Here is a 12,160-nt window from a genome sequence, read left to right as displayed (position 1 = left end):
TTTTAAAAGACTGTGAAGAGTCCTGGTTCTCAGCAGATAACTGCTGAACACTATCAGAAAATTGCACTCTGCTAATATAAGCAAAGTTGGGCATCCACATTCCTAGGCTGTTTTCAGAATCTTGGCTCGCTGACTGTGCCACCTGTAGCAAAAGCTCTTCCCAAGGAAAACAGCAACACCCACCACGCTGCTGCCTCCCTGGCAGTAAAGATAGGGCTGTACATGGTGACTGTAACGGTGCAGGATGTGGGCAAGGTAATGAGCCAAATCCCATCCGAGAGGATCTGGCTGGGATCCCAGGAAACACCCTGCAACTCATTAGACTCAATTAAACTGAGGAGCCTCCCAGAGCAGCATGCCCTGTTCAGGGAAAAGACTCGATACATTTGTTTCCCTAACAGATTTTGCATTTTGGAGCCTTATCTTCCTTGCTTGACTTGGTGTTAAATTTGCTGTATCTTCTGCAAAACAGTTTTAAACATTGTGGGCATCCCTCAGTAGCAGGATCAGTGCTTGCTGATGCAGAATCACTTCAGGCTTATTACAGTGTAATACTCTTAAAAACTGTTGTAATTTCACTAAAATCCTCATTGTTTTCAGATGTCAGTACCTTGCAGTTTATATAAACAGAGGTATTTGGTTAAATTACCCTCAAGTATATCTTAGTGTACCTCTTATAGAGCAACCCTGTGATATATATGCTATCCTCCACTGCCTCCTTATACAACAGCATTTTTGATCCTTGTATGGAATGTCAGTATTTTCTATGCCAGTGGCCCTGTAAGCAGCACTCAGAACCCACAGAAAAAAGTAGATGCTTAATCAAATACTTCCATCCTCAAATGTTCTAATCACTAGCTCTTCCTAAAGAGGCATACATGTTCCATATGTTACAAGTTAAAGCATTTCCCTAAAATTAGGCAATGAGTTAATTTTTGTGAATTTTAAATAAGCATTAAATTACATATTTAATTACAAATTAGATACTCTGCTGAGGCTATTCTGAAGATTTCAAGAATTAAGCTTCAGTATTTACGGGAAAAGCAATGGAAAATTGGTTGCTATCAACAGATGCAACTTTTTTTCTTTAAGTATATTAGGGTTGTTACTATGGATTTTATTCAGAGGTCACTGAAAAAAGTGGGAAGATGGAAAAGCAAGTTTTATAGGCTTTGGCTCAGGCCCTGTTGAGTAAGCCATGAATTCTGTTTAGCTTATATTCTGACATAAACAAGCTTCCTTCTATATATTTTTTCTGTAATACTGCATTCAACACATTGGTGATTCTTTAATGGAATGATTCTGGAAATATTTCAGGAGGCTAGGATTTTCAAGTGAATTTAACTCATTTATAAGCATCTTTTGTAAAAGGTCAACAGCTTCTTCGGTGAGATTTTTTAACTCAGCCCCTGAACATTTTGCACATATTCTTTGCTATAATTTATCTGAGTTTTTAAATTTTTTTTTAACATAGATTTCTGCTGTTACCCCTTTTAAGGCTAGGTCCACAAAAGGATTTTTGCTTAGCAGTTAGTAAGATCCCCACTTCAGTGTTTACACGTCTGAAATCTGCATAGGGCCAGACCACTGAAGATGAGATCTGTAAAAGCCAAGTCTTTTCAGCCAAATGCTGGAATCATTCAGGAAGAATTACCATCTCCTTGTGGTATTTCTAGTTGCAGAAAAGCCTCTCTCACACTCTTCTCAGGCTTCCTGACACATGATTGTCCAGGGGCACCTGTCACTGTCCACGATTCAGAGCCACAAACCTTCTCCTGAGAGTAAGGATGTCTCAGAGTCTTCTCTTCAGGGAGGTTTCTGGTGCTCCATGGGTTATGGCATCACCTGAATTTGACCACACAGTCCCTGCTTTGTCCGTGAGGGTGTGGCCTGACATCCTTGAGAAGGAAAGCAGCTTGTCCCAACAAGGGGTGTTAAGGCGCACTGAAGGAACGAGCCGATTGCCATTATGTGGACAAACTCTTTCTGACCTAGAGAAAATGTTCAGTAAGTCCATAGGAGGTGGAGAAGTTTCATAGCTTCATTTGTGGTGGTGAGGATTTTGGGGGTCTATAGATGTTAGTCTTGGGCACTGCTGGTCTTTTGTGAACTTACCCCTAAAAGCTTTAGATGAGGAGGACTATTTTCTTCCTGGGTGTGATTGTACTGCCTTCAGTAACAATGGGTTGGGGACAATTTCAGCTTTGCTAGTACAAAAAATAAAAAAAAAAAAAAAAAAGAAGTTACTGGGGAGAGAAGCCCTGATTGTAGGTCTCTAAAACCAAAAGAAAGCTTCAAAATGTGCGTCCTGATTAATTGAAATAGCAGGATCAAAGCTATTCGTAGTAACATCCCATCATACTCAAACTCATGCCAAAAGAATCCTTTCATTCAAAAGGCTTTTAGCTTGATTATTTTCTTTTATGCAACAGCCTCTTAGGCAGCAATTTTGTGCACATGCACATGTGCGTATGTGTGCATATGTGTGACTTGGGTTGTTATTTTCTAGTCTGAATGTGCCAATACTCTTTGACTGTGAGTAATAATTTTTGTGATTTCAGGCTCCTGCCACTGTGGAAAGTGCATCTGTTCACCCCAGGAATGGTACATTTCGGGTGATTTCTGTGAATGCGATGACAGAGACTGTGACAAACATGATGGTCTCATTTGCACAGGTGCAGTACAGGCTAACACTTAATTGCTTCAGGAAACAAACTGAGTTGATGGGAATTATGTTAGACAAAGCCCAGCTTCTCCTTTCCCCACTGAAGGATGAAGCACATTTGCTGGTTATTCAAACCTGCTGTAATTGTTTCTTCATGCAGTGCAATGATCAACTTAAGGTTTCAAAACAACAGTTAAAAGCCTGAGTATGAATTTAAATAAGTAAGCCAGCTATGGTATCTATCAACAATTCTCTCTGCAATAGACTACAAGTTATTGGTTTTTGGCAAGGAACACAGTATCATCATTATGGTTTCCTTAGCCTTTGCTCTTTTACTAGACATTCCATGTGTGAAATGCATTTAAGTCACAGACAAAATTCACTGGTGGGTTAGTAAAATAGATTTTTACAGGTTAGGGGCAAAGTTGTGTGGGTTAAGAGAGCTTCCTAGCAATCAGACAGTTGTTGGTGGGAGGCTGGAATAGCTGATAGCTTTTCTTATGACGTGATGGTAAGTGATTCAAGCAGCTTCACCTTAATATTGTCTGAATACGCAGGTGGCAGATGTCGATAGAAATGGGCAGGCTGCCAACAAACCCTTGCGACAAGAAGTAGCATGGGAATTGCTAAATTAACTCACTGGCTGCTTCCTGTTACAAATCTTAATTTTAGAAAATCTTTGCTGAGCAATTATTAGATGTGGAAGAGCTCTGGAAGCCTATTAGAGTGAGAGTGGGAAGGCTGACACTAGTAAATTGTGTCTTCCAGCTAGCCCTGTTAGCAAGGGTCATTTTCTGGAGGCAACTACCCAGTATAGCAGGAACATGAGCCTTATCTGTAGCTCTAATGCCCAATCATGGATCTTCATAAAGTCAGAAGGAAGAGGAGTTTACATAGATACAAAGGTTATAGAGGTCTCAAACTGAGCATCCAAGGGTCATGAAAGTATTTAAATAAAATTAATAGATGGGTCTCGACTGTTCCACTGGTGCAAAATAGGGCCAGGACATTTTTCACTTAATAGAGAGTTTGAGACAGGATTTATTTGTATAGCACTTCTGAGATTTTAAGTTTAAAGTTTTCATGCTCAAAGCCATGGTTTAATTGGTAATCTGTTGATAGCTTTTAATGGCTTTTTTCTTTATGAATAATAGTTAATCTTGTTTTTCTTTCTACCTGGAGGCACAGTGTGAACACTTAGCCTCACCAGCTGGGTACAAACACTGGTGTACACAATTACACTCCACCATACACAGTTTCAATATTTGCAATACTGCTGATGGCATTATTGAGAACATGCTATTAATGCCATATAAGTATAGGTGTGGGGTGGCTTCTTAATGCAATGGTACAGTAATTGCTTCCTTCCAAAGGAAAAACGGGACAATAAAGGAACAATACATCTACTTTAGCATAGCTTTTTACTTCCCATAAAACACATTTTAATGTAGTACATTTCAATTATTATAATTGTCCTTTATTCATTCTATTCTAGGTAACGGTGTTTGTAGCTGTGGAAACTGTGAGTGCTGGGAAGGATGGAATGGAAATGCTTGTGAAATCTGGCTGGGGAGAGAATATCCTTAATGGAGGATGTCAAAGATTGAGGAGGTTATTTTTTGTTTGTTTTTCTTTAGGCTGCTAGGACATTTAATTTCAGAAGTATCTGGGTGTGGGTATGCATGAACACACACATACATGGTTGTAAATACCTTAGAACATATTTGAAGATCTCCTCCTTAAAGAAATGCATCAGAAAACTAAAAAAGGGAGCACAACAGCCCAGGCTCTAGAGGGTGAAGTAATAAAATACTGACCTATGGAACTTCTCCACAGATTTTTTGTAAATTCAGTGGAACCAATATTATACCTGTAATGACTATTTCTTTGAGCAACCTGAGGAAATGGTATAAGAAGACCCTTTTTTAACAATATTTACTTGGTTGTCATGTCTCCTTGTCAGTATGCAACAATTCATCTGTAGAAGAGTAGCACTAGTGGAATATTGTCAAATAATTAGTTTGATTTGTTTTATGGTATTTGAAAAAGACATTATTTGGCCTGTTTTTTTCTTCCCAACAATCCTGATTATTAACCAATTCATAAATTGAGAGAAAATGTAAAGAAGCCTATAAAAATATTAATGATTTTTTACTTGGTCAGTTGTGTAAGTGAGGTCCAATTATGTGACACTCATAGACTGAAGACCCAAAATGTTTGAATGGGAACCTTTTCCACAGGAGAACTTTTAGTTTCTGTGGTTGATATATCACTAAGTTGGTTATCTCATCTACATATTACAATACTTTAAAATACATAACCTATAGAAACATATGGAGTGAAACTAATAAAAATATAAAAGTAAGATTGCCTATTCTGCATATGTATTCTGCAACTCACATGTACTTCTCTTGCACCGTTCTATGTGTCTACAGCTGCCTCCTACATGTAAAGCAATTGCAATTTTTTATGTTAGTAATTTTAGGATTTTACTCTTAGAAATTACTGTTCAAGACAGATTGCCCTGTCACACATGGAATTCACTGAATTTAACTGCTTTCATAGAAGTGGGGAACCTGAAGTCAACTGACTTGAAAAATCATCTGTGCTATGCAGTAGCTTGGTCTCAGCCAAAGATATTTGGACAATGTCAACAAAGTAATTAAAGTTTCAATACAGTAAATACAAACAAACCAGTGGTATGAACAAAAATTTTATTTTTATTTTCCAATGGTGAAATGCTGCTCAGTGTGAAATTCACATTGAGTTATGAACGATGCACAACTATTGGGACTTCCCTAACTTATTTACATACGAGTCTCTTATTTTTTTGTACATGTAGATTTGGCAGCCCTTGAATTCTTTAGAGCAAAAAAAATGAAATATACATTTTAGTTTCAAAAGTGTTTACATTTTGTGAAACCATGATTGAGCAAGAAATTGATTAAATGGCTCAAAAATACTTCTTTTAGGTACCAAACTTTAACATTGTAGTTTAGGTGCCAAGGTCCTGATTTTTGAAGAGGTGCATGACTCAGAAATAATGAAACTATGTATTAACAAAAAAAAAAGTATTTCCATTATTACTCTAGAAATTACGTTTCTTTTAGAAAGGACAGTTTAGAAATAGGAAAATACAATGGTAAATGGGATAGAATGCAAAGTTTCAAATTAATTTATTTAACTGCTTTATTATTCCCCCATCCCATATAGCTTGCTCTTTAACTACCACTTTTTTTTTTCCTCTTAACCTCTATTCTTTCTAAAAATGAAGTTCGTGAAGCCCATATTCTCAGGGAGTACCATTACCAAACATCCAACTTATATATAAGCTGCGCAGATAAATAACTAGACATACATCCCAAAGCTGCTAGCTACTCTCTTGCCAGATAACCAAAGTATCAGGCAGAGTTCTAAACTGTATTCATAACGCATAAAGAGCTCTCAAAGTAAAATTCATCTTCAAACTGTAATTGATATTTTATACTTAAAACCCTAAAACTCCATGGAGCTCAACCGGAATATTTTCTTAAGTTTTAGCATATATGCATTTTGCCAACCTTACTGTTTGGAGAGCACAAACTGTTGCATTTATTTATATTTATGAATAATGAATACCGCTGACCTGAATCATCTCATAATCACTTGGTTTTTTGCATATACATTCTTCTGCTGAATCAGAATGTAAACAATGAAGGATACAAAGTTCTCCTTGCTTTCCTTCCATTTATATTTAGTACTGTATTAAGAAAATACTACATAATCAAAACTCTGTTCTGGTGTCAGTAGATGCCTTTGACTTGTTTTCATAGCATCAAAACATCTATATGTACTGTAGATCAGCTCTGGTATTTCAGGTACTCATTCATATATAAAAGAACAATTCTTTAGGTGGTTCCAGTGTTGTATTTGATGCATTTTTGTCACTTGCTTTAATTTTAAATTTATATACTTCAAGAGTATAAAGTAATTTTTACTTTGAATTTTTAATACCAATCAGCTCCAACCTTTTTGACTACTGGATGGATTATGTAGCCATAGCATTTCAAAAAGGGTTATCCCAGTTGTTTTTAACTTACATATGGAAAAAAGTCAGAATATCTAAGACAGCTACTCTCCGTGGTTCCTTTAAATGCAATTATCAAACAAAATGGTGCTATTACTATAAACATTAAAGTATTAACTAAGACTACTAAGAATGGAATGTAGACATTATTTTCCAATTTTTCTTTTGTTTCCTATAATGTTGCTTAAATATTTCCCCTGCTCTTATTGCTGAGGTAACTGGTGATGTGACACCCAGCATATCTGTTTTGTGGCTCATTTCCTCTCTAGAAAAATGAAATCAGAAGGACTAAGATTATTATTCCACATATTTGAATATAATAGTTGTACTACTAAATTTTTATCTTTTTCCCTTATGTCATTCCCTGTGATGGGAATTCCAGATACATAAACTGTAAATGCAAGAAGAGGCATAAGAAAGTAAAACTTAATGCTTGATTTTTCATTGCTAGTGACTGTAAAAACCTGCTTCCAGGCCTGTGGCAAAAGGCAAAACCAAATTGGATAAAAGGGGTCTTTTTACTGATTAGATTGATAAATCTTATAAACAAAAAGATATTACAGCCTTGTTTTCTTCTTATGTGAGAAAGAACACAATCCAGAAGTGTGCCAGTGCTTCTATAATAGACTTGCAGGATTACACCTATTGTGTATAACATATCTGTAAGATCACCTATAAAAAACCTGTGGATTAATTTACTTCTATAATTTATTAACCTGCTTGTGATCCTTTTTTTTCTACTGGCTATATTCTTTCTTAGAAACACATAGATGCATTTGATCATGTACCTGCTCTCACTTTTCTGATATATTGTCCTTGCTTCTTTGCAGAATGACATCTCACTTTGTAGCTAAATGATACAGCTAAAAGATGCTGGGATGAAGGAAGCTAAGTTGAATATTTCTGTGACTAAGTAATTGAACAAAAAAAATTTATTACATCTTTAAAAAGAAGTCATAGCATTTGCATTAGTCATCACAGAAAACAAACCCTGTTATTAAACATTTTAGAATGCATTGCATGAAATATGAATTTATCTAAAGGGCCATTTAAAAGAAAAAGAACCTTCTTATGTAGTCTAATTTTGCTTCCATTCCCATTTGAATGTAGCTGAATAATGTAATCTTTATAGCAATAAACAGATCGGTCATCATGATATGCTTTTACTGCATGGACCAAACTGGCTGCTTTCATACCTCATTGCTTAAACTAGTTTTAAACCAAGACAAAAAGTTTCCCCATATACATGTATGTAAAGCCAGGGCTCTTAGTATTGTTTCAGGTACATAACCATAGTCAAAGTGAATTGCTGTACTTTATATCTGGTGAAGGGGAGGGCCTGGGAGGGGTTTATTAAGAACTGACATTTATGAAAACGACAGTACATTAAAAAATCAATTGAGAATGGCTAAAAAAACCCAGAAAAATTAAGCAAAAGCTGTTATGTGAACTACAAAGCACTTAAAAGGAGCTAGAGACCCTTCCATAGGCTCTATCATGTGAGCAATCTCATAAGGATTCTTGTGAATTTACAAAATTTTTGAAGTACAGCAAAATGGTGCTTTGTTGAAGTAGTTCATATCTCTTCAAAAGTGGATCTCTAAAACTGTGCAGGTGTTTGCCAAATGACAGATTTTGCCAAATAGAACTGTAGATGAAATACAGATCAAAGAAAGACAAATGACTTTGTGCAGTGTTAACATATAAAATGGCAAGATGAGGTTAGATTTCAGGGTGAACAGTCTCTCAGAGATTAGAGAAAACCCAGAAGAACAAAATACAATGCAAGCATGCAAAAGACCTGGAACGCTGCAGATTCACGGACAGCTGCACATGTAAGTACAAAAACCCCAGTCTGTAAATACAAATTGATTCCATCAGGTTTACTATACAGTACTTTAGTAGTAACAGACAGTTGAAAACAGCTTTCACTTAACAGCAAAATTAATTTTAGAGGGAAGAAAATGGTGAAGTCTCATCCTGGAGAACAGCAAGAGAGGTATTATATTAAGGAGCTGAAATTTTCTTTGGCATGGTAAAGGGGGAGAACTGAGTTTGCCAACCTATTTACATGAAGTTTCACCATCCTGTGGCCAGTGAAATGATGCTTTGCACAGTCTACTTCTTACATAAACTATTCTGTTGGTTTCCAGTATGCCTTCATATAAATGTTTTATTCATCATGTTGAATCTGTGTATACAACAAATAAGAATAAACACAAACTATACAATGCAGACAAACTCTTTGCATATATGTATGTAAATTTGTAACACTGACCAACAGTTCTTTGACAGACACAACCTACAACATGCAGTTAGTTCATCCTTGTCATACTCTTTCCATGCAACAGATGAGACAAGACAAAATTAAAGGGAGGAAACAAAGCACAGAGATACCTGTGTTATGTTTAAACAGATAGTAGAAAAAAAAATTAGAACATTAAATCATTGGATTAAACACTCATATGAATTTAGCCCACAGAAACAAAACCAGAAAACAATAATTAAAAAAAAAAGGCAAAAAAGCTGTATTTCCAGTATGTACTAACTGCTTAAATAAATTAAATCTGCCCTTAATTATAGCCTCCCATAGTGGTTCACAGATCATAGTTACTCAGGACCAAAAGTTTAATGTTGAAAACAATGTTTAAATAGGATCAGGCAATGAACCAGATCCTCCTTGCATGGCTCAGCCTGGTCTCCAGCCCTGTCTCTCCTCAGACTCTTACACTGGGTGTATAAGAAGACAGCTGAATGGGACATGAAGTCGTGTATTCTCTCCCCATGAATCAGGTGAGAGAGAATGTAGCCTTCAGCTGTTTTATCTTACTTGAAATATTGTGAAGTTCTCCTCTTACAGCTGCAGGAAGGCCTGGGGCCACGGCGGGACCCAGCTCCAGTGCAGCGTCAAGGCTGCTGCCTCTCCTGGGTCCTGCAGCACAGAGCAAGCCCCCAGCTCGCCATCTGAGTTGCTTTGGTTTGATTTTGTTTTCTCAGGGATGGTGCACAAATCCCACTGGACCAGATGGGACGAGAAGGGCACACCGAAGTTTTTAATAAAGTGTTGTTTTCCCTGCGCACTCAGATTTTGTGCTAGCAGGCAAGGGCACAGTCTTAAGTCAAAGTTGCTTTGCATTTTTATCACAGTTTTAGATTAGGTTTGTATTTTTTTTTCTCTACATGGATAGAGGGCTTCATGCTTAACTCATTCCCTCCCTAGAAAGACCCAACATCAAGCATTATCTTGCTGTTCTCATATCAGACATACAAAAAGAAGTCTGACCTACAGAAAAAAGTTTATCTAGAATTTAGCAGCTTTACGGTAGCCTCCTTGAAGAGTGCACTAAATGTTGCTTATAAAAACAGAACACATTTGAAAACTAGTATGTAGAGTTCATTCAGACTGAATGAGACTGTTCAGCTGAGCAGACAGGGAGTTTGAAATAATCAGAAGTCCCTGTCAGGGACTTCAGCACAAAGATGTGATAAAAAAATTTGCCAGAAATACAGTGCTAAAAAAGGAACGGATGGATTCCTCTTTTTGTCTTAAAATATCAAGGTAACAGCAAGAGGCCAAGAGAGTGTTGCCACACAGTTTTCCAGTCTGAGATACAGTTTGAACTTTGCTGCCATTTCTAAGAAACAAATTCCTTCTTAAGCATACAGAGAGTGCCTATATTTTTCGTCTTCTGAAAGCCTGTGACTAAGTGTCCAAAAACCTCAGTGGCATCTCTATGGCATTCTCTAAATCTTTCCCCCGCCCTCCTTCATCCCCCTCAACACTGGCTTAATTGTTCACAAGTGACAAACTCAAAGGGTTGATGTTGTTCCTGGTAGTATGATCCAAGGCTTCAATTTTATGTTTTTGATTTCTTCTAGGTTCATGTAGGAGAAAGTACAGTATATAGAGATCAAGGCAAGGCACCTTCAATCTAGCAATTTGGTGGGCATGTTATCCTAGGAAGCTGGGTGGAGGTACATACTGGGATATCAGTGAAATACATAGGACTGGACTTGCATGCTTAGCTAAAAATAAAAATAAAGTTTTGTAATATGTCCAGTTTTAAAACGTCTTTTTTTAAAACACCAGAAATATTAAACTATAATTTTTAACTACCCTTTGCATTGGTGCTGCAAAAAAGAACACAACAACATCCTTGCCCATGCTTTGCTAAGTAGGTGTGGGATTCAGCCAAAAATAACAATGGCATTAAGTTCAGTTCCTTAAAAACAGGAAAGGATTATATTTGAAATGGATTTAGGTAGCGCAATTCTGATTAGTCTTACTTTTTTTTTTTTCTTTTATTGGTGGTGGTTGTTTTTCAAACAATGAAGATTTAGTAGATGAAAAATGAGCCTTAATTCAGACCTACAAGGCCTACAAAATTCTTTGGACCCACTTTTCCAAAAATGAGTGGGTCTTGCTCGCTGGGCAAGGCAAATGTTACCATTACCAGTAAGCCTGTGATATGTATAAAACACACACACAAAAAGAAACTATAGGGGGATGCCAAACACACGTTTCAGAAAACTCCCCATTGGTTGTGTTTGACACTCTTCCCTCCACTTTAATGCCAACCTCAGAAGCACAGTATCTGTTACTAAAGAGTATTCACATTTAATCAATATTTTAAGCCAGAGACAATGATCCTATTCTTTATAGATATAATTTTTAATAATAGATTTTTGAAGGCTTCCTGATTCCCTGATTGCTTTCAAAACTAAGCCACCGGCAACACTTAAGTTATAGAGAAACACAATCCCTGCAAAAGGTCACAAACAGTGGAGCGAGCAGCCTTATAAAAAAGGGAAGAAGAGAAATCCATAATAGCACAGGTTTACAGCATCTAACTAGAAATTACTTGATTATTTGTGTGCTACAAAATAGAACTTAAACACATGGATTTTGCTGAAACTGGACTCAAAAAGGGATTATGGGCAATTGTCAGCAGGCAAGGTATCAAGTGTACTTGTGAAGTATGTCATTCACATGAAGTGTCACAGTCACAGAAAAGATATTAAAAAGGCATTCCAATATCTGGTAGGGCATTCCATGGTCTGAGTTTAGCTGGTTCAACCAGGTGTCTTCTCGTTGTGGTGGAGCTACATGTTGAGATTTATCCACTTGCAACAACTCAGTTCAGAAACAGGAATGGGCAAGCTGGTGACTTGCCACAAGCTGATCCACAGACACTGCTGAGGGGAAGTCTGAGGGCAAGGATAAATCACTCAACTTGTACTTGGGACTCAGTAAAGTCACAACACCTGTGAGGATCTGGCTATGTCGTCTTGCTCTTGTTCACTGGTTTGCCTCCATTCATTATTGCAGATGCACTTGTGCTTTTACTTGGAGTTACCCCAGCCTTTGGCACTGTTTCTCCAATATCATGCAAAGATGGTTCTCGGTACATGGCAACTGAGAGGAAGGA

The 12,160-nt window shown here is 37.0% G+C and overlaps 2 protein-coding genes across 9 annotated transcripts in view; one reads left to right on the top strand and one right to left on the bottom strand.

Annotated features, from left to right (window-relative positions):
• ITGBL1 (integrin subunit beta like 1) overlaps positions 1 to 4,638 on the top strand; it is a 123,470-nt gene extending 118,832 nt beyond the window's left edge. Inside the window, exons 10-11 of the mRNA XM_039730453.1 lie at positions 2,562 to 2,675; positions 4,161 to 4,638. Of these exons, the coding sequence (XP_039586387.1) occupies positions 2,562 to 2,675; positions 4,161 to 4,252 (206 nt within the window). The 3' untranslated portion in view covers positions 4,253 to 4,638. The remainder of the gene's footprint in view (positions 1 to 2,561; positions 2,676 to 4,160) is intronic.
• A 729-nt stretch (positions 4,639 to 5,367) lies between these two features.
• The window catches only part of FGF14 (fibroblast growth factor 14), a 383,227-nt gene continuing 376,434 nt past the window's right edge, over positions 5,368 to 12,160 (bottom strand). For all 8 annotated transcript variants that reach the window (XM_039730467.1, XM_039730469.1, XM_039730475.1 and 5 more), the window contains one exon: positions 5,368 to 12,147. In XM_039730467.1, the coding sequence (XP_039586401.1) occupies positions 12,011 to 12,147 (137 nt within the window). In that variant the 3' untranslated portion in view covers positions 5,368 to 12,010. The remainder of the gene's footprint in view (positions 12,148 to 12,160) is intronic.

The sequence above is a fragment of the Passer montanus genome, unplaced genomic scaffold (genome assembly GCF_014805655.1).
Source record: "Passer montanus isolate IOZ18808 unplaced genomic scaffold, ASM1480565v1 scaffold72, whole genome shotgun sequence".
Classification (NCBI taxonomy): domain Eukaryota; kingdom Metazoa; phylum Chordata; class Aves; order Passeriformes; family Passeridae; genus Passer; species Passer montanus.
Note: the sequence above shows the minus strand (reverse complement) of the source record. Positions and strands in the feature narration are given on the sequence as shown.